This window comes from Nomascus leucogenys, chromosome 2, assembly GCF_006542625.1.
Source record: "Nomascus leucogenys isolate Asia chromosome 2, Asia_NLE_v1, whole genome shotgun sequence".
NCBI lineage: Eukaryota > Metazoa > Chordata > Mammalia > Primates > Hylobatidae > Nomascus > Nomascus leucogenys.
The window spans coordinates 18475375-18496203 of NC_044382.1; the positions used below are offsets into that span (position 1 = coordinate 18475375).

General features: G+C 47.3%; 1 protein-coding gene across 1 annotated transcript in view; it reads right to left on the reverse strand.

The window, feature by feature from the left end:
* Nucleotides 1-251: 251 nt before the first annotated feature.
* The window catches only part of FABP6 (fatty acid binding protein 6), a 47884-nt gene continuing 27306 nt past the window's right edge, over nucleotides 252-20829 (reverse strand). The window contains exons 4-7 of the mRNA XM_003268601.3: nucleotides 9804-9882; nucleotides 7000-7175; nucleotides 4387-4476; nucleotides 252-366 (exon numbers count right to left, since the gene is read on the reverse strand). Coding sequence (XP_003268649.2) covers nucleotides 313-366; nucleotides 4387-4476; nucleotides 7000-7175; nucleotides 9804-9882 — 399 coding nt within the window. The 3' untranslated portion in view covers nucleotides 252-312. The remainder of the gene's footprint in view (nucleotides 367-4386; nucleotides 4477-6999; nucleotides 7176-9803; nucleotides 9883-20829) is intronic.

The window sequence follows — 20829 nt, forward strand, 5'->3', positions numbered from 1 at the left end:
AGAGTGGGGCGAAGGGGCCAGAGAAGTGTGCCCACCGGGCTTCCTGTGCACCACCTTCAGCCTCACCCAGGGGGCAGGAGCACTGCAGTCATCCACAGTCATGTCTTCCTCCGCCATGACATGAATCCCACAGGGATCTCAGGGTCAATGTGTGGCCCACGTGGCCACCCTTGGGGGCTTTCCCACCCTCACCCAGCCAGAGGCCATCCCAAGACACAAGAAAAGAAAAACAAAGAGGTTCTGGAGCGAGCAGCATCTGTCCTTATATCAGTTTTATTGGTGGGTTTGTAGCTCCCTGGGCCGGGCCTGGGCTTAGGCCAGTCTCTTGCTCACTCGCTCATAGGTCACGCCTCCGATGGTGGAGACCTAAAAGAAGCAGCCAGGACAGAGGGAGTCAGTGCCCCACCCCGGTAGCCAGGAGGCACCACTGAAGGAAGATGAGCCTCCAATCGCAGCCTTGAGTAGATGAGAGGCGCACCATTTCTTTGGGCCTCAGTTTCCCGATTTGTTCCAGGAGTCAGTGTGCAGACTCCCTGTGATGAATGGTAACCAGCTGTGAGGGGTGATGTGGCTCTGGGTGTGGAACCCTGCACCTCTGTTCTTCTCCATTCACCCATGTCAGGCTCTTCCCCTGAATGATTCCATGTAACCCTCCCAACAGCTGTGTGAGTTTGTTCCCATTGTACGGATGAGAAAATTGAAGTTTAGAGAAGTCAAGTAATCCTTCCAAGGCCACACGCCATGGCTGCACCACAGTGTTTGTGGGCACCTGTCACATGCTGGGTGATGGGAAGATACAGTCCCTACTCTCAAGAAGCCTAAGGTTTAGTGGGAGAGGGAGGCAGGGGGACGCTGTTCTTTGAAGGCCCACAGTGTGCGGTGCCCCAGGCTCCATGCCGAGGAGATGTGCTGCCATTGGATGTGCACGTGTCATCAGCTGATTCTGACACCCAGCAGAAGAAAGCAGCATATCCATGAGAAGGGCGGGTAGCAAACAGAGAGCTGTGGGAGAGCCCAGAGGAGGCAGGGAGCCACTGACTAGATAACAGGAGGGGGAATTGGCTGTTGGACAGAATCCTGAAGAATTGGATTTGGAAAAGCAAACAGGAGAAAGGGAATTCAGAGCAGAGGAACCATATGGCACAGAAAAGGAGATAGGAATGGCTCTGTCCAGCTCAGGAGCAGTAGCTGGTCCAGAGGGGCTGGGCAGAGCGTACCTGTAGGATTGGGCAGTAAGACCGTGGAAGGTCAAGCGGAGGAGTTGGGTCCTGATTCACAACAAAGGGCAGCAGTGTGAAATGATGTCGATTTGCATATGGGATAGATGGAAGGTCGGGGAGAGGTGGAATCAGAGGAGTCTGGGGCTTGGTGTAGGGGAGAGGTGATAAGAACATGGCAGGGGTGCTGGTGGCGGAAGGCAGGAGGGATGTCTACAAAATGCACTGTCTATTGGTGGAGAAGTGGGGAAGTGCCAGGATGATTCTGGGCCTCTAGAGATGGGAGATTTGCAGTCAAGACAGCTCCTCTCAGGGCCTAGTTATGCAACTTTGTTTATGTGTGTGCGTGCCTGGGTCTATGTGCATGCATACATGTGTGTGTGCCTGGCTGTGTCATGTGTGTGTGTGCATGATGACCCTGAACTCTGGTCACTGGGCTCCATGATGACCCTGAACTCCCACACCACATGGGCTCCATGATAAGGAATCTCTGGGAATTGACAAGCAGGTTCTCTCAGCTTGGGAAGATCAATTCTCTTGTCAGGCCCAAACTTGCTTCCAGTTCTCCTGCCCTGTGCTCTCCCTGCACACCTCACAGGCTGGGGAGCTTTGCTTCTTCTGGGAGTTACTGACTGACATTTCATGTAAAAATGCGTCAAAAGCCCTTTCATCAGATCCTTCAAAATATCGGTTTTCACCCAGGAGAAGAGGGATATAGTCATTTTTGTTCTTTTTACAGTTTTTCAACACTGTACATCTATTAATTTTTAGATTTTTTTTTTTTTTGAGACAGAGTTTCACTCTTGTTGCCCAGGCTGGAGTGGGCTCATTCTTTGCTCACTGCAACCTCTGCCTCCCGGATTGAAGCGATTCTCCTGCCTCAGCCTCCTATGTAGCTGGGATTACAGGTGTGCACCACCACACCCAGCTAATTTTTTTTTTTTTTTTTGTATTTTTAGTAGAAACTGGGTTTCACCACGTTGGCTGGGCTGGTCTTGAACTTCTGACCTCAGGTGATCCACTTGCCTCAGCCTCCCAAAGTGCTGGGATCAGAAGCTTGAGCCACCACACCCAGATAATTTTTAGATTCTTTAAACAAAAATGTTAAAGGGGGATAAAAAGATCCGTGGGCCCGGGCAGAAGAGGCAGGGGGCCTAGTCTAGAAGTCAGCGGATGAGATCTGCCTCTGCATGTACTAGTTGTGTGGCCACGGCCAAGTCCCTTGTTGTCTCTGAGCCTTGTAATGCTGCTCTGTAAAATAAGTATAATGGGAGGGCACGGAACCTTTTGGGCCGTCTTATGGACTGCACGTGTGTCCCCCCACAAAACCCATATGATAAAGGTCAAAGCCCCAGTGTGATGGTATCTGGAGATAGGACCTTTAGGGGGTGATTAAGCTATGACAGTGGAGTCCCCATGAGGGATTAGTGCCCTTATAACAACAGACATGAGGCCTGGTGCAGTGGCTCACGCCAGTAATCCCAGCACTTTGGGAGACCAGGGTGGGCAGATCACTTGAGGTCAGGAGTTCAAGATCAGCCTGACCAACATGGTGAAACCCTGTCTCTACTAAAATTACAAAAATTAGCTGGTCATGGTGGCACATGCCTATAATCCCAGCTACTCAGGAGGCTGAGGTACAAGAATCACTTGAATGGGGGAAGCGGAGGTTTCAGTGAGCTGAGATCATGCCTCTATACTCCAACCTGGGCAACAGAGTGAAATTCCGTCTCAAAAAAAAAAAAAAAAAAGGCCAGGCACAGTGGCTCACCCTTGTAATCCCAGCACTTTGGGAGGCTGAGAGGGGATGAATCATGGAGTCAGGAGTTTGAGACCAGCCTGGCCAACATGGTGAAACCCTGTATCTACCAAAAATACAAAAATTAGCCAGGTGTGGTGGTGGGCACCTGTAATCCCAGGTGGCCAGCTACTTGGGGAGGCTGAGGCAGGAGAATTGCTTGAACCTGAGGGCGGAGGTTGCAGTGAGCCGAGATCATGCCACTGAACTCCAGCCTGGACAACAGAGCAAGACTCTGTCTCGAAAAAAAAAAAAAAAAAAAACAGACACAAGAGAGATGACATCTCCCTGCCACGTAAAGAAACCAGGACGAGGGACCTCATAAGCCCCTGACCATGCTGGCACCCTGATCTTGTACTTTCCAGCTTCCAGAGCTGTGTGAAATAAGTATCTGTGGTGTAAATCATTTACACCACAGTGTCTGAGAGAGTCAGTGTGCTCCTTTCCTCTTCACAGGGCTTGAGATGTGGGCACAAGAAAGCGAAAATGAGAGACAGAGAGAGAGAAGGATCAAAGAAGGAGAAGCAAGGGGGTCACACAAACCCTGCCTGCCTCATCATGTCTTCCCTGCTGGAGAGCTTCAGGGAGGAGGGAAGGGCCTTTTCTAGACCTACACGGGACCCCAGAGGGTCTCTGGCCCAGGTCACAGGCTCACAGTGAGGGAATGAAGTATGGAAATGCCTTCTTTTCCCTTTTAACCGCACGTCCATTTCTTCCACCTGGGGAAAACTTGGAGACCCACGGGAAAGAAACAAGTGAGAGGAAGGGCCTCCCAGGGCATCACCTCCAGTGTAGGAGGAGTGAGTCCACAGATGTGTGTGTTGGACCTGCCAATATTTATGGAATTTTTTAAATTAGTTGCCAATATTTAATAGTATGGAGATTTCACATGGAAGTGCAAATTTCCATCTTCTCTTGATAAATCAGAAGATCTGGTAGAAGGGGCCTGATGTCCCTCAAGGAAAAGGAGTGGAGTGGTGGCTGTCCTTTGAGGAGCCCACCTGGACCACCTCCTTTATTTATATTCTGGGAAGGATCTTCTGGGCTTCCAGTCTTGTGTCCCAGAAGTGGCTGAGTGTGAGTGCTACAGTCAGGCTACTTAGCATCAAATCCCAGCTCTGTAGTCAAAGCTGTGTGCTCCCTCACTTATCCCTGTGCCTCAGTCTCCTCCTAAAATGGAGATAAAAATCCCCACCTAACAGGGTTATTTTGAAGACCAAATGACATCATGTGCATCCAGCACTCAGCATAGAGCCTGGTACAAGGGAAGTGCTGGTAAAGCCAGCTGCCCAGAGGCCTACTTCTGAGGGGCTATGGCCAGGAGGCAGAAAAATGTCCAATAATCAGCCCAGGAACCAGCAGGACACTCACCTCCACCAGCTTGTCACCCACGATCTCTGAGGTCTGGTGATAGTTGGGGAAATTCACCACCAGCTTCCCGCCCTCCATCTGCACGGTGGCCTGGAATGGAAGCACATTAAGCCTGGGTTGTTGCAGGTGATTGGCAACTATCTGGGGCTGGTGGCTCTGGCAATAAGAATAATTTACTAAGGCCAGGCACGGTGGCTTATGCCTATAATCCCAGCACTTTGGGAGACTGAGGCAGGCGGATCACTTGAGGTCAGGAGTTCGAGACCAGCCTGGCCAACATGGTGAAACCCCGTCTCTACTAAAAATACAAAAATTAGCCAGGTATGGTGGCTCATGACTGTAATCCCAGCTACTTGGGAGGCTGAGGCACGAGAATTGCTTGAACCCGGGAGGCGGAGGCTGCAGTGAGCAGAGATCGTGCCACTATGCTCCAGCCTGGGCAACAGAGCAAGGCTCTGTCTCAAAAAAAAAAAAAAAAAGAATTTACCAAGACAGTTGTAGGTAAAAAAAAAAAAAGTCAGATTTCTTAGAGAAAGTATGAAAATACATTGCAAGGGTGCACTGGGCAGGACAGCAAGAGAGGAGCTGACTGCAAGGAGACAAAGTCTTGCTGGAGAGTTTATAGACTGTTGCTTATGCTGTGTGCTGAAGAGGGTTTTGTGCAGTACTGACAAAGCAAAGGTTATAGTGAGATAACTTACATTTTTCTATCAGTGGAGGTGATGATAGCTGGGCACAGGAAGACTGTGAGTTATTTGCACAGGAGGGCTATGTGTTCTGGACCATCAAGAAAGGCAGACTTACAGCTTATCTGCTTTCCTTTTTTGCTTTCCCCTGCTGCCGCCAACCTGACTCCTTTTCTATAATTAGAACTCCACATGGGTCACCAGAGGCCTAACGATAGAGGCAAATAGCTGGGGTTCAAATCCCTGGTCCCACCATGTTCTAGCTGCAAGGCCTTAGACACATTACTTGGTCTCCCTGAGCCTTGGTTTCTTCACTTCTTTTTTTTTTTTTTGAGATGGAGCCTTGCCCTGTTGCCCAGGCTGGAGTGCAATGGTGTGATCTCGGCTCACTATAACCTCTGCCAGGTTCAAGCGATTCCCCTGCCTCAGCCTCCTGAGTAGCTGGGATTACATGCGCCTGCCACCACGCCCGGCTAATCTTTGTATTTTTAGTAGAGACAGGGTTTCGCCATATTGGCCAGTCTGGTCTTGGACTCCTAACCTCGTGATCTGCCTGCCTTGGCTTCCCAAAGCGCTGGGATTACGGGTGCGAGCCACCGTGCCCAGCCAGTTTCTTCACTTCTAAAACAAAAGCAAATGACTGCATTTTTTCTTCTAGCATTCACTATGTGGCAGGCACTATGCCAGGTGCTTTCATGCACTGTCTTGTTTAATCTTCACCACAGCTCTTGGACCCAGAGATTGTATGTAGTCTCCTTTTGCATACTAGAGATATGAGGCTCAGGGGAGTGAAATGACTTGCCCAAGGCCCTGCAATTGTTGGTGGGAAATCATGGTTTCAAACCCAGCCAAGGCTCACTCCAGGGTCCAGTGTCTTTATCTCTGTGCTACACAGAAAGGCAGCATAAAAAAAGCACTTATGGCAGGGCATGGTGGCTCACACCTGTAATCCCAGCACTTTGGGAGGTCAAGGTGGGCAGATCACAAGGTCAGCAGTTTGAGACCAGCCTGGTCAACATGAAACCCTATCTCAGCTAAAAATACAAAAATTAGCCAGATGTGGTGGTGCACGCCTGTAATCCCAGCTACTCGGGAGGCTGAGGCAGGAGAATCACTTGAACCCAGGAGGCACAGGTTGCAGTGAGCCGAGATCATGCCACTGCACTCCAGCCTGGGTGACACAGTGAGTCTCAAATAAAAAAAAAAAAAAAGCAGTTATGCTCTCTAGTGCCTGGTGTAAAGGCCTGCCCCTGTTGTGTAACTAAGGCAAAGTTTTTTTATTTTTATTTATTTATTTATTTTTTTAGATGGACTCTCACTCTGTCGCCCAGGCTGCAGTGCAGTGGCGTGATCTCAGCTCACTGTAACCTCTGCCTCCTGGGTTCAAGCAATTCCCCGGCCTCAGCCTCCTGAGTGGCCGGGATTACAGGCATGCACTACTATGTCCAGCTAATTTTTGTATTTTTGGTAGAGACAGGATTTCACTGTGTTGGCCAGGCTAATCTCAAAATCCTGGCCTCAAGCCATCTACCCAGCTCGGCCTCCCAAAGTGCTGGGATTACAGGCGTGAGCCACTGTGCCTGGCCAGCAAGCTTTTTAATCCCATGATTTAGCCTCCCCGCTCAATCTGGGGAGAGTAATTGTAGCAATTTCATAGGATTAACTGCATTAAGATGGAAAAACTATTCAGCAAGTGTCTAGCTTATATTAAGTGTCCAGCAAGTATTAGCTATTTTTCTTATTGTTTTAGTGCCCATGTTTGACCATTAAAAATCAGGAGCATTAAATTGCCAAGTAACTCAAGCTCTTAATGCTGGAAGCCAAACTGGAGAAAGAAGCCTCAGCTCGGGAGCAGGGAGGCCATGTTTGAGAAGGAGAAGTCAGATGGAGGCCTGGGGAAGGAGGGGATCAGCCAGTGGCCTCTCACCTTGAACGTCTTGCCCCCCATTGTCTGTATGTTGCTTTCCTTGCCAACAGTGAACTTGTTGGTCATGGTGTGGCCCCCAGAGTAGTGCTGGGACCAAGTGAAGTCCTGCCCATCCTGCTGCACCTCCGTGACGATCTTGAAGTTGCGGGCTTTTTCGATTACATCGCTGGAGATCCCTGGACCCGGGGACAAGCAGAGTAGCCATATAAGAGCTGCTTTTAACTCTGTGGTTTAGGGAAAGAGCTTTCCTGCCCACCCCCACCACCCTACCCCCTTGTGCATGATAGGCTAGCCTGCAGGTTAAGAGCACAGTGCCTGAGACAGATAATACATGCTGTGGGCCATGTGGCTGGGGAAAGTCAATATCTCTCTGAGCCTCAGTGTATTCATCCACAATATGGAGATAATAAGGCCCATCCCAAAAGGCTGTTACAAGAATTATATTCAATGTGAGTGTGTTTGTGAAGCTCCTGGCACATAGTGGGTGCTCATCAATAATAAGCAAGCTTCTGATAGTAATATAAATATAACTGAATCTTGCCAAGCTCACGAAGTTCTAGAATGAATGAGACTTTCAAGACTGTGTCTTCTGGCCAGGTGTGGTGGTTCATGCCTGTAATCCCAGCACCTTGGGAGCCCGAGGCGGGCAGATCATTTAAGGTCAGAAGTTCGAGAGCAGCCTGGCTAACATGGTAAAACCCCGTCTCTACTAAAAATACAAAAAAATTATCTGGGCATGGTGGCAGGTGCCTGTAATACCGGCTACTTGAGAGGCTGAGGCAAGAGAATCACTTAAACCCTGGAGGCAGAGGTTGCAGTGAGCTGGGATTGTGCCACTGCAGTTCTGCCTGGGCTACAGAGCAGGACTCCGTCCCCTCCTCCCTGCCAAAAAAAGATTGTGTCTTCTAATACTTTCATTTTACAGATAAGGAAGTGAGCACCCAGAATGGGAAAGGGACTTCCCAGTATTTCATTGAAATTTAATGACAGAATCAGGTCTAGAACCGAGGTGGGCTCACTTCCCATCCCACCTTCCCCTCCTTCCCCAGGCCTCCATCTGACTTCTCCTTCTCAAACATGGCCTCCCTGCTCCCGAGCTGAGGCTTCTTTCTCCAGTTTGGCTTCCAGCATTAAGAGCTTGAGTTACTTGGCAATTTAATGCTCCTGATTTTTAATGGTCAAACACGGGCACTAAAACAAGAAAAATAGCTAATACTTGCTGGACACTTAATATAATGAGGCTGTTATAGGTGAAGCCAAGTCATTGCTCCTTCAGGGCCACTGCCAATACATGACTCAGAGGGGCTCTCGACTCCTCAAAGCCCCAAGGCACAAGGACCCTGGTCTCAGGGTTGCTCTGACCCAGCTGGCAGGCAAGAAGTGGCCACCAAGAGGGAGGGCACGGGTCCCCTTGAGCTGTCCTCTGAACCTTGACAGTTACACTGCCTGAGACTTTTTAGATAGTGAGATGCTGAGATTTCCACAAGATTATCAGATCCACTGTCTCACTGGTTCCTCACAACAGACTGGTGTTATAAGTCAAGCAGTGAGAGAAAGAATGAAATCATTGGTCTCTCTGCCCACAGTGTTTGGCACAGTAAGAGGCCTGTGTTTGCTGAATGACTGTGTGAAGAAGTGACTTGTCAAACCTGGTTTCCATGCTAACCCTTTGGCTTCCTCTCCTAGGCAGGACGTGGTGACACCACTCATCACAGGGTCCTGGGTGCCAATGGCCTCTGCCACTGACTTGGGCAAGTCAGGCTGAGTCCCCGGTGGTAAGACTGAGATAGCCTTGCATATAGCTGGTGTTTAAATGTTTGATGGGCTGGGCTCGGTGGCTCACGTCTGTAATCCCAGCATTTTGGGAGGCCAAGGTGAGCGGATCACCTGAGGTTAGGAGTTCAGGACCAGCCTGAGCAACAGGGTGATACCCCGTCTCTACTGAAAATACGAAAAATTAGCCAGATGTGATGGCACGTGCCTGTAGTTCCAGCTACTCGAGAGGCTGAGGCAGGAGAATTGCTGGAACCCAGGAGACGGAGGTTGCAGTGAGCCCAGATCATGCCACTGCACTTCAGCCTGGGAGACAGAGCAAGACTCAGTCTCAAAATTAATAAATAAAAATAAATACATATTTGACTAAATAAACATCAAATCTCTACTTCGCCAACCAAGTCTCCACTTTACCAATTACTAGCTGTGTGACTTTGGACTAGTTAATTCCCTGGGCCTCAAGTTTTCCATCAGTAAAGTGGAAACACTAATATATTCTATGTGTGTTTTAAAGTCAAAGAGTGTCTAGGCCGGGCGTGGTGGCTCACGCCTGTAATTCCAGCACTTTGGGAGGTCGAGCTGGGTGGATCACCTGAGGTCAGGAGTTCAAGACTAGCCTGGCCAACATGGTAAAACCCCGTCTTTACTAAAAAAAAGACAAAAAAAAAAAAAATTAGCCAGGCGTAGTGGTGCACACCTGTAATCCCAGCTACTCAGGAGGCTGAGGCAGGAGAATTGCTTGAACCTGGGAGCCAGAGGTTGCAGTGAGCCGAGATGGTGCCACTGCACTCCAGCCTGGGAGACAGAGTGAGACTCTGTCTCAAAAATAAAATAAAATAAAATAGTGTCTTAGTTCTTACTATCCTCAGAGCCTGGGAGTTGCTCAACAAATGTGTGAATGAATGAATGAGTGAGTGAGTGAATGAATGAATGAAATCCTGTCCCATTCTACCTTAGGGGTTTGGGTTCCTGGCCCAGAGCTGGCTGTAAAAAACCAGCCCCGAGGAAGGGACACCCAGGAGTTCACTCACCGAGGAGCTTCATGAACTCATCATAATTGTTCTCACTCTCCATCTCGAACTTGCCGGTGAAAGCCATGCTGCTGGGAGGCTGGAGGCCAGAGAGCAGAGGGATGAGGAGAATGCGTGGTGCTGAGGGGTCTGCTGTCCCAGCTTATAAACTCTCCCAGTTGCTGAGGCTCAGCCCCTAAGTCACCCCACTTCTTCTCCCTCCTGTCCTGAAGAGGAAGCACTTGCTGTTTTATGATGTAGGCAGGACCTGGAGGGACAGAGCCCCGAGGTTATTCACCCTGGGGAAGTGCTGTGACCCCATTGCCATTGCCAGCAGGGTCAGGATGGCAATGGGTTTGAGGGGTCATCACCTCTCTGCCCATCTCTCCCTCCATTCCCACATGCCCTGCCCTCAATGCATGCTCTCACCATCTCTCATCACTCATGCACCCTCTCACTCTGCAACCAAAGCACTTGAGCACTTGCTGCATGCGGGGCCAGCGCTGAAGAAACACAAATGAATGAGACACACACCTTTCCCAAAAGAGCCTTTGGTTTAGTCCAGAGACAAGCACACACCTGCAGAGAGTTCTTGTGTAAGCAGGATGTGATGTGCCCCAAAAGAAAAGCAGATGGCTGACCTGGGACATGGGGAAGGAGCAGTGGTGTCCAGTGGGGGGGCTGGTGCATGTTTGGGGAGGAGGTGGCATTTGGCACCTATCTTGGAGAACCAATAGGACTTGGATGTGTAGAGAAGCAGGAAGGTTGGAGGAGGCTGAGAACAAAAGGAGACGATATTCTAGGATGAGGGAACAGTGTGATGAAGATGGAAAGGGCAATGATGAAAGGAAACAGTGAGTTTAGCTGGAGCAAAGCAAACTTGAAGGAGAACAGATGCCCCTAAGGGTGCAGATAACGCAACCAGAGTAAAGCAGCCACCCATGGACCTAGGCAGCGCACCTGGAGGAGAAGGTGCCAGGTGCCTTGAAGACGCCTGTGCGCCCGGCACTGGGCTGGGAGCTGGATGAGTTTTATTTTGTTCAAGCTTCAGAGCCGGAAGGGGTTAGGGGTTCAGAATCTTGACTTCCATTTCCTGCTGTGTCTCTCAGTACCACTTCACATGCAGGGACTCCAGCTCCTCCGTGATCACTTCAGCCTACCTATCTTGAGAGAATGTCCTCCGCATTGGGCAAAATTGACAGTGCAAAGTATAAAACACTCTGCAAAGGCTCTCGTGATTATTATGTATTTATTTATTTTTGAGATGGAGTTTCACTCTTGTTGCCCAGGCTGGAGTGCAAAGGTGTGATCTCGGCTCACTGCAACCTCCGCCTCCCGGGTTCAAGCAATTCTCCTGCCTCAGCCTCCAGAGTAGCTGGGATTACATGCATGCACCACCACGCCCAGCTAATTTTGTATTTTTAGTAGAGACAGAGTTTCTTCATGTTGCTCAGGCCGGTCTCGAACTCCCAACCTCAAGTGATCTGCCTGCCTCAGCCTCACAAAGTGCTGGGATTACAGGCGTGAGCCGCCACACCCTGCCGATTACTATTATTAATTCAGGAAATCTCTGCACGTCTATTTCCTTTTCCCAGGCTTGTGCTCCATGAATCTCCTTCATTTCCATCTAAAGCTGAATTCAATACAGTTGCTGACTCCCAGACCTGGGACTAAGGGGTCTCCGAACTGATGAAAAACCAACTCTGCCGCATTTTACCAGGCTTTAATCTCCAATCTTGGAATCTCTAACTCCAGCCAGGACTCTTACTTTAGTCTAATAGGCAGACAGACAGACAGACAGACACACACACACACACACGTCATGGATTTTTCTAAGTTATATATATAAAAATTTCAAATAATTCAGAGCAAGTGACAGTCCTGTCAGAGGCGGCCTGTGATAATAGTTTGGTATCTCTCCTTCTAGGCTTTTTCTTTCCTTTTCTTTTTTCCTGAGACAGGGTCTCTCTTTGTCACCCAGGCTGGAGTGCAGTGTGTGATCTCAGCTCACTGCAGCCTTGACCTCCCAGGCTCCAGTGATCCTCCCAACTCAGCCTCCCAAACAGCTGGGACTACAAGTACATGCCACCATGCCTGACTTTTCTTTTCTGTTTTTTTTTTTTTTTTTTTTTTTTTTTTTTTTTTTTTTTTTTTTTTTTTTTTTTTTTTTTTTTTTTTTTTTTTTTTTTTTTTTTTTTTTTTTTTTTTTTTTTTTTTTTTTTTTTTTTTTTTTTTTTTTTTTTTTTTTTTTTTTTTTTTTTTTTTTTTTTTTTTTTTTTGAGGTGAAGTCTCCCTCCGTTGCACAGGCTGAAGTGCAGTGGCGCAGTCTTGGCTCACTGCAACCTCCGCTCCCAGGTTCAAGCAATTCTCCTGCCTCAGCCTCCCTAATAGCTGGGACTGCAGGTGCACGCCACCACGCTCAGCTAATTTTTAGTAGAGGCAAGGTTTCACTGTGTTGGCCAGGCTGGTCTCAAACTCCTGACCTCGGATGATCAGAAGGCCGCCCACCTCGGCCTCCCAAAGTGCTGAGATTAGAGGCATGAGCCACCACACCTAGCCCTTTTAGGCTTTTAAATGCACATATTTACTTTCTTGTATAAATGAGACCATATTTCTCTGTTACCTCCTGTTTATGTAATGATATAGGCACATGTCTATATCATTACAAAAAGATATATCATATCCTGTTCAATAGCTCCAGAGTATTCTATCATATGTATGTCTCATAACTTACTTAGCTATTACTGGATTTTTAGGTTGTTTGCAATCTTTTCCTATTATAAATAACTGTGATAAAAATATTCTTGTTCACACCTTTCACTGTACATGTCAGATTATTTACTAAGATTACTTGCTAAGGATGAATTCCCAGACATGAAATTCCTGGAACAAAGGATTGTAGTATTTAAAATTTGTATATCTATTACTTTACTGCCTTTTCAGAAAAGCTGTAGCCGTTTACACTCCCGCCTAGAGCATGTGAGAATTTCCTCTCACTGATAATAATAATGATGATATAACAATGACTGATAACAATGACAAGAATAGCTCACATTTATTGGATCTTTATTATGCATTTGGCACTCAGCTGAGTGTTTTACATGAATGATCTTATTTAATCTTCAGAACAACTCTATGAAGTATGTACTGTTATTGCCCCCATTTCACCTAGGAGCAAACAGAGGTTCAGTGAAGTGTTAACCTTGACAAAGTATACCTTGCCAAAGTCACAGAGCCCCGGTGTATAGTTTAGTTTATATTTACTTTTTTTTTTTTTTTTTTGAGACAGAGTCTCATGGGGCGATCTCGGCTCACTGCAACCTCCGCCCCCCAGGTTCAAGCAATTCTCCTGCCTCAGCCTCCTGAGTAGCTGGGATTACAGGCACCCACCATCATGCCCAGCTAATTTTCTGTGTCTTTAGTAGAGATGGGGTTTCTCCATGTTGGCCAGGCTGGCCTCGAACTCCTGACCTCGTGATCCGCCTGCCTCGGCCTCCCAAAGTGCTGGAACTACAGGCATGAGCCACCGCGCTCAGCCTATATTTACTCTTAAAATAGCTTTCAACGTCTTTTTTTCAAAAAATCCCTATAATCCCATAACCCTAATACAAGTAAACTGCTTTTATTAATTAATTAATTAATTAATTAATTTGAGACAGTCTCGCTCTATCGCCCAGGCTGGAGTGCAGTGTCACATCTCGACTCACTGCAACCTCTGCCTCCCAGGTTCAAGCCATTCTCCTGTCTCAGCCTCCCAAGTAGCTGGGATTATAGGCACCCACCACCACGCCTGACTAATTTTTCTGTTTTTAATAGAGACAGGATTTTGCCATGTTGGCCAGGCTGGTTTCGAACTCCTGACCTCAAGTGATCCACTCGCCTCGGCCTCCCAAAGTACTGGTATTACAGGTGTGAGCCACTCTGCCCGGCCTTATATTTTCTACTCTCTTCCTCCATCTTTTGCTATTTCTCTCCTTCTCCCTCATTATTATTTTCTTTCTTATCAACTGTAACAGATATACAATAACCACACCCCACATAAATACAATATTGTATTCTATTTTTCTTCACCCAGCATTAGTTTGTAAACACAGTCCCATGTTTCTGAAAAGCTGTCAGGTTGGGCCAGGTGCAGTGGCTCACACCTGTAATCCCAGCACTTTGGGAGGCTGAGGTTGGCGGGATCACTTGAGGTCAAGAGGTCGAGACCAGCCTGGCCGACATGGCGGAACCCCATCTCTAGTAAAAATACAAAAATTTGCTGGGCATGGTGGTGGGCGCCTGTAGTCCTAGCTGCTTGGGAGGCTGAGGCAGGAGAATCACTTGAACCTGGGAGGCGGAGGTTGCAGTGAGCTGAGATGGTACCACTGTACTCCAGCCTGGGCAACAGAGCAAGACTCCATCTCAAAAGAAAAAAAAAAAGGAAGAAAAGAAAATGTAGGAAGAGACCAGCCTGGGCAATATAGAAACCCTCATCTCTACTAAAAATTTAAAAATTAGCAGGTGTAGTGGCATGTGCCTATGGTACCAGCTACTTTGGAGGCAGAGGCAAGAGGATGACTTATGCCTGGGAGACTGAGGCTTCAGTGAGCCATGATTGCGCCACTGCATTCAGCCTGGGTGACAGAGCAAGAACCTGTCTTAAAAAAAAAAAAAAAAAGAAAAGAAAAGAAAGAGAAAATTTGGAAAGAACAAAACACAAATAAATTTGAAGCTACCTATAATCCTACCAATCTTATTTTTCAATTGTAAAATTAATGCATACTCATTGTTTAAAAAGACAAAAGCTTAAGACTTTGTAAAGGTTAAAACCACAGATCCCACGACATCTCATTTTCCAGAGCCAGTTAAATTCAGTAGATAAACTTCTAGGTGTTTTCCACATGCACACAAACATATTTGTGCATGTCCTTTTTTCCTACTCTTTTTAACAAAAATGAAATTCAGAGATACTGTATTGTCTTGCTCTTTTTCACATAGCTATATACATAGATATACATCATGGACATAAATGAGTCTTATTTCTTCATGGAAACTGAAAAAAATATCTCCATCCATTATTAAAAGCGACTTGCCAAATGGACAAATCCACTAATAGAGTATGTTTCGTCGCCATGCTCTAAGCATGAGAAACAATGAAAAATTCACCATCTCCCTGAAAACCTTGGGGGAAATAATTTTACCACAGTAATGGAGATGCAAGTCAGCCATAAGGTGACAGCCAGTGAGTGAGCTAGAAAGGTTTAGGGGGTGGGGCACAGTCTCCTGGAGTCTTCTGGGGTCTCTCGTCTTGGAAGAAGTTCATACCTTGTAAAACCCCTCCTTCCTGCCTTGGCCTGCCTGGAATGACTGCTCACCTTTCATCAGTCTTTCTGAATTCTAATTGTCCTTCTACCCCCACCTCCTCCAATCAGGCTTTTTTGATTACTCCAACCTGTAGAGATTGTCCCTTGCAAAAATCCCCATAGCCTGTACTTTCTCTTTGTAATGGCTCAGTGGGTGAATCTGGGCTTTAGAGTCACTCAGCCTTCTCATGTCTTAGCTCTGAGACTTCAGACACACCATTGATTCATTCAACAAACATCACCTGAGCATCTCTAGTTCACTGGGTTCTGGAAATACCAAGTACCTGTCCTCAAGTCTCAAGTCTTTTTTTTTTGAGACAAAGTCTCACTCTGTCACCCAGGCTGGAATGCAGTGGTACAATCTCCGCTCACTGCAACCCTCCGCCTCCAGGGTTCAAGCAACTCTCCTGCCTTAGCCTCCCAAGTAGCTGGGATTACAGGCCCCATGACCAAGCCCGGCTAATTTTTGTATTTTTAGTAGAGATGGGGTTTCACCATGTTGGCTAGGCTGGTCTTGAACTCCTGATCTCAAATGATCCACCCACCTCATCCTCCCAAACTGCTGGGATTACAGGCGCGAGCCACGGTGCCCGGTCTGTCCTCAAGTCCTGTGGGAGACCCAGTCCCATAAACAGGCAATTACAACATGATGTGATCAAAGAAATAAAGGTTGCAACATAAGGATATTTTTGGAACACAGAGACATCACCCGACCGCTTCCTGAGTATCAGGGAAGGCTGATATGAGAGGAATTAACAAATAAGTCAAAGCCTTACTTATTTATTATTATTAATTATTATTATTATTAGGCAGGGTCTCACTCTGCCACGCAGGCTGGAGTGCGGTGGCACCATCAGCCTCAGCCTCACAGGTTCAAGAGATCTTCCTGCCTCAGCCCCCTGAGTGGCGGGGACCTCAGGCATGCTCCACCACACACGGCTAATTTTTTAACTTTTAGTAGAGACCAGGCCTCACTTGTTGCCCAGTCTTGTCACAAACTCCTGGACTCAAGCGATCCTTCTGCCTTGGCCTCCCAAAGTGCTGTGATTACAGGTATGAGCCATCACCTGGCCTCATTCATTATTATATGGGGAAAAAAATACCGATATTCCAGAGTTTCAATGAGATTAAATGAAAGTACGTAGCAAAAGTGCTTAGTACAGGATCTAGCATTTCACAGGTGATTGTTGAAGGATATCTACTGTTATTCTCACTCACTGGCAATTTGTCTAGCCTAGCTGTCTATTTTGAACTACTGTTTATATATTGTAGCATTAATTTAACCCTTCACAAAGTGAGTCTTTTATCTCCCAACTACATTGTGATCCCTTCCAGGCCTCAAGCTGCATTTCATTTTTCCTTCTGTATGTGTACCCAGTGGGTACTGGGATAGTGTTGATTTCACTTTATTTGTTCAGATCTATCTGGAATAGGCTGTAAGGCTGTGTTCATACACTACTGGGGATGTAGGAAGGGAGGGCTTGTGAAAAATGGAAATCCCTGCGACCTGACTCCCCAAATTTCTGGTTTGGTAGGTCTGGGGCGGGGCCCTAGAATCTGCATTTTGACAAACTCCGCAGTGATTGCACTGCTCCGCAGCCTTGAGAAGCTCTAGGCCAGGGGATGTGGGCAAGAAGGACCAGGTGGCTTCTCCAGGCCCCCGCTTAACTCCCTTTCCCGTTGATTTCCTCCTGCATGGTCAGAGCTGTTTTTTCCTTAGTTGCTACTCTTCCAAGGTCAGCGTCCAAGGCAGGATGGGAGTGGTGGGGCTATGGGAAAGGATGACATTGGCACTCAGCTGACTGACTCAGCCATGCTCCCCCCCCTTCCCTAGAGTCCAAGTGTACATCTGACCCTCCACCTTCCATGCGCCCATGCCTGCCTCTTCCCCCCTTCTCCTGGGTTTACCTATTTGTTCAGACCCTCATTGAGAACCTCCCCGGAGGGGTGAATGAACTCAAACTGCCTCCATATCACAGTGAAGTTTTATGAGGCAATAGAACCAATAGAAAAACTATACCCCGATAAAGATAAACAAGAGCCCAAGGCTAATTCCCCTAGGCCACCCCAACTTTCCGCCTGAACTCTGGCCCCTGCCTCAGCCAGCTACCATTATTCTCAGAGTAATGCCTGGAGAAGGGGGTGGGAATACAGGTTCTTGAGTCCATGGGTGGGGAGGGGCCCTGGGCACCCTCCTATTCTCTCCATCCCCAGGACCTTACAGGTCTTGCATAGAGTACGTGAGCTATCAGATTTATTGATTTCTTGATTAAACTCCCCTTCCTCTTTCCTCAACTAAAATCTAGAATACTAGTTGGCATCAATCCCTAGAATGTCAGGGCTAACTGGAACCTCTGAGAACAATATTTTCCCATGATGATACTTCTAGTTTCACTCTCAAGAATCAAAGACCAGGAGTTTGAGATCAGTGTGGCCTACACAGTAAGACCCTGGCTCTAAAAAAATTAAGAAACAATTAGCTAGGCGTGGTGGCTTGCGCCTGTAGTCCTAGCTACTGAGGAGGCTGAGGTGGGAGGATCACTTGAGTCCAGGAGTTTGAGGCTACAGTGAGCTATGATTATGCCACTACAATCCAGCCTGGGTGACAGAATGAGACCCCAACTCATAAAAAAAAAAAAAAAAGGCCAGGTGCAGTGGCTCACGCCCGTAATCCCAACACTTTGGGAGGCTGAGGTGTGAGGATCACCTGAGGTCAAGAGTTCTAGACCACCCTAACCAACATGGCGAAACCCCGTCTCTACTAAAAATACAAAAATTAGCCAGGCATGGTGGCAGGTGCCTGTAATCCCAGCTACTCAGGAGGCTGAGGCAGGAGAATTGCTTGTACTCGGGAGCGGAGGTTGCAGTGAGCTGAGATCGCGCCTTTGCACTCCAGCCTAGGAGACAGAGTGAGACTCCACCTCAAAATAAAAAAAAAAAGTCAAAGACTAAGATAAGAAAATCCAGTTGGCACTTTGTTTATCCACAATGAGAAATGAAAGAGACAGAGACTCTGGGCACAGGCTGCCTAGGTTTGAATCCCAGCTCTGTCACTTACTGGTTCTGTGGCCTTGGGGACCTTATTTATTTTTTTGTGTCTCAGTTTTCTCATCTGCAAAATCTGGATAATAATGGTGCCTACCTGAAGGGGATGTTACTAATATTAAGTGAGTTAAGCCAGGGGTGGTGGCTGTCACCTGTAATCTCAGTGACTCAGGAGGCCAGAGGCCAGGAATTGGAGACCAGCCTGGGCAGCACAGCAAGACCTTGTCACTAAAAAAAAAACAGAAAACCTTAGCTAGGCATGGTGGCCTGTATCCGTAGTCCCCCTGCTACTCGAGGGACTAAAAGAAGGATTGTTTGAGCCCAGGAGTTCAAGGCTGCAGTGAGCTATGTTTGTGCCACTGCACTACCGCCTGGGTGACAGAGCAAGACTTGACTCTAAAATAAATAAATAGGCAAGGCACAGAGGCTCATGCCTGTAATCCCTCCTCTTTGGGAGCCTGAGGTGGGAGATTTGCTTGAGCCCAGGAGTTTGAGATGAGCCTGGGCAACATAGGGAGACCCTATCTCTACAAAAAATAAAATAAAATAAATCAACTGGGCATGGTGGCGTGTGTCTGTAGTCCCAGCTAGTCGGGAGACTGAGGTGGGAAGATCACTTGAGCGTAGGAGTGGAAGGCTACAGTGAGCCATGATCATGCCACTGCACTCCAGCTTGGGCAACAGAGAGGGATTCTGTCCAAAAATAATAATAATAATAATAAAATAAATAAATAAATAAGATAAAATAAAATAAGTAAATGAGTTCATTTTTGTAAAGTACTTTTCGCAGCACCTGGCACAGAGTATATAAGAGTGTGTTAAGTGAGTGTGTTAAGTAACTGTTGGGGCAGGCTGGCCGTGCAGCTTCCGCGATGCTCTGTCCAATTCCCAGCTTTGCAGTGTTAATCATTTCCCTCATCTCCAAGTGTCAGATGTACTGGCATTCAGCCCTTCTTCTTGTCTTTTCTCTGAGCACTCATTCCCTTGATTTCATCCAGCCCATAGTTTTAAATATCATCTTTTGCTGATGACTCTAATTTTTTTCCTCCATCTCAGACCTCTACTCTGAACTTAGTATGTCCAACTGCCTGCCTAACAGCTCCACTCTATGCCTTACGCCATTTCTAACTGACATCCAAAAGTCCCGTTCTACCCTCAACAAAACTTGCTCCCCGCATGGAGCATCTCAGTTGATGGAAAATACTGAGAGCCAAGATCTAACGTGGACCTGCAATGCGCCAAGTCCTGTGCTAAATGCTTTACATAAATTATCATCCTATCCTCCCAACCAGTCTTATATGTCAGTCCTGATATTATCCCCATCATGTAGATGAGGAAACAGAGGCTCAGAAATAACATGTCCAGGTGGTAAGTGGAGGAGGATGTCTGGCTACAGGTCCTGCACTCTTGTCCACTAACTAAAAGGAACAATTTAATTACATGCAGCCTTTAGAACCAATCAGGGTCTTGGACACTGATTGCTCCTTTGGTACTTAGTGACCCCAAAGCACCAGACACCATGCTAAGCACTCAACACATGGCATCTCTCTTAATCCATGCAACAAACTTCTGAGAGGGCTGTAATAATCCCTACTTACAGAAAAGAAAGTCTAAGTTCAGAAAGGTTAGGTGACTTGTCCAAGGTTACACAACCAGTCATTGATTAAGTTTGGATAGGAATTCAGTTGTTTCTGACCTAAGTGGTACTTGCTACCAACATGAATCCTGCTGGCTGTCCGATCCAGCAGTGGAATGACAGTCTGTTAAGTTACAATGAGGGCCGGGCGGGCACGGTGGCTCACGCCTGTAATCCCAGCATTTTGGGAGGCTGAGGTGGGTGGATCACCTGAGGTCAGGAGTTCAAGACCAACCTGGCCGACTTGGTGAAACCCCATCTCTACTAAAAATACAAAAATTAGCCAGGCATGGTGGCACATGCCTGTAATCCCAGCTACTCAGGAGGCTGAAGCAGGAGAATTGCTTGAGCCCAGGAGGCGAAGGTTGCAGTGAGCTGAGATTGTGTCACTGCACTCCAGCCTGGGTGACAGAGTGAGACTCAGTCTCAAAAAAAAAAAATTACAACGAGAGCTATAGGTCATGTATTCATCATTTCATTCATTCAATACGTACTTACTGGCACCAGGCTATGTGTTAGGGGATGGAGATACACAGCAGAAGACAAAATTGTCTCAACCCATGGAATGAAGCTTCCAGCTTTGCAGCTCATCAATTTTTCCCAGTTCATCCTCTACTCAGCCTCATCTGCTTTCCTATCCAGCCCATGGATGTATCCCTCCTCTGCCAGGACCCTCGATGTCCTTCTGCCACATTAGCTTCCCTGGCCCCATCCTTACACACAAGAAAGCGTTTGTCCTTCTACCTCCCATTTGCAGGACTTACACCTGCAGCCAGAAGAGGTGGCGCATTTGAGGAGGGGGTAACACCACCTCAAGTTCATGACCCTCCCTCAGCAGGGCCTTGGGATACTCACTGGTTCTTTCCTCTCCTCGTTGGGTGAATCCCACCACCATTCCTCACAACAGCAGCTGGTTTGAAATAACCTTTACCTTCTTATCAAGTCTCCTACAAAATTCCCACCACCTCCACTTCCCCAGTTCTAATTCCTCATGCCCTTATTCCTTTTTTTTTTTTTTTTT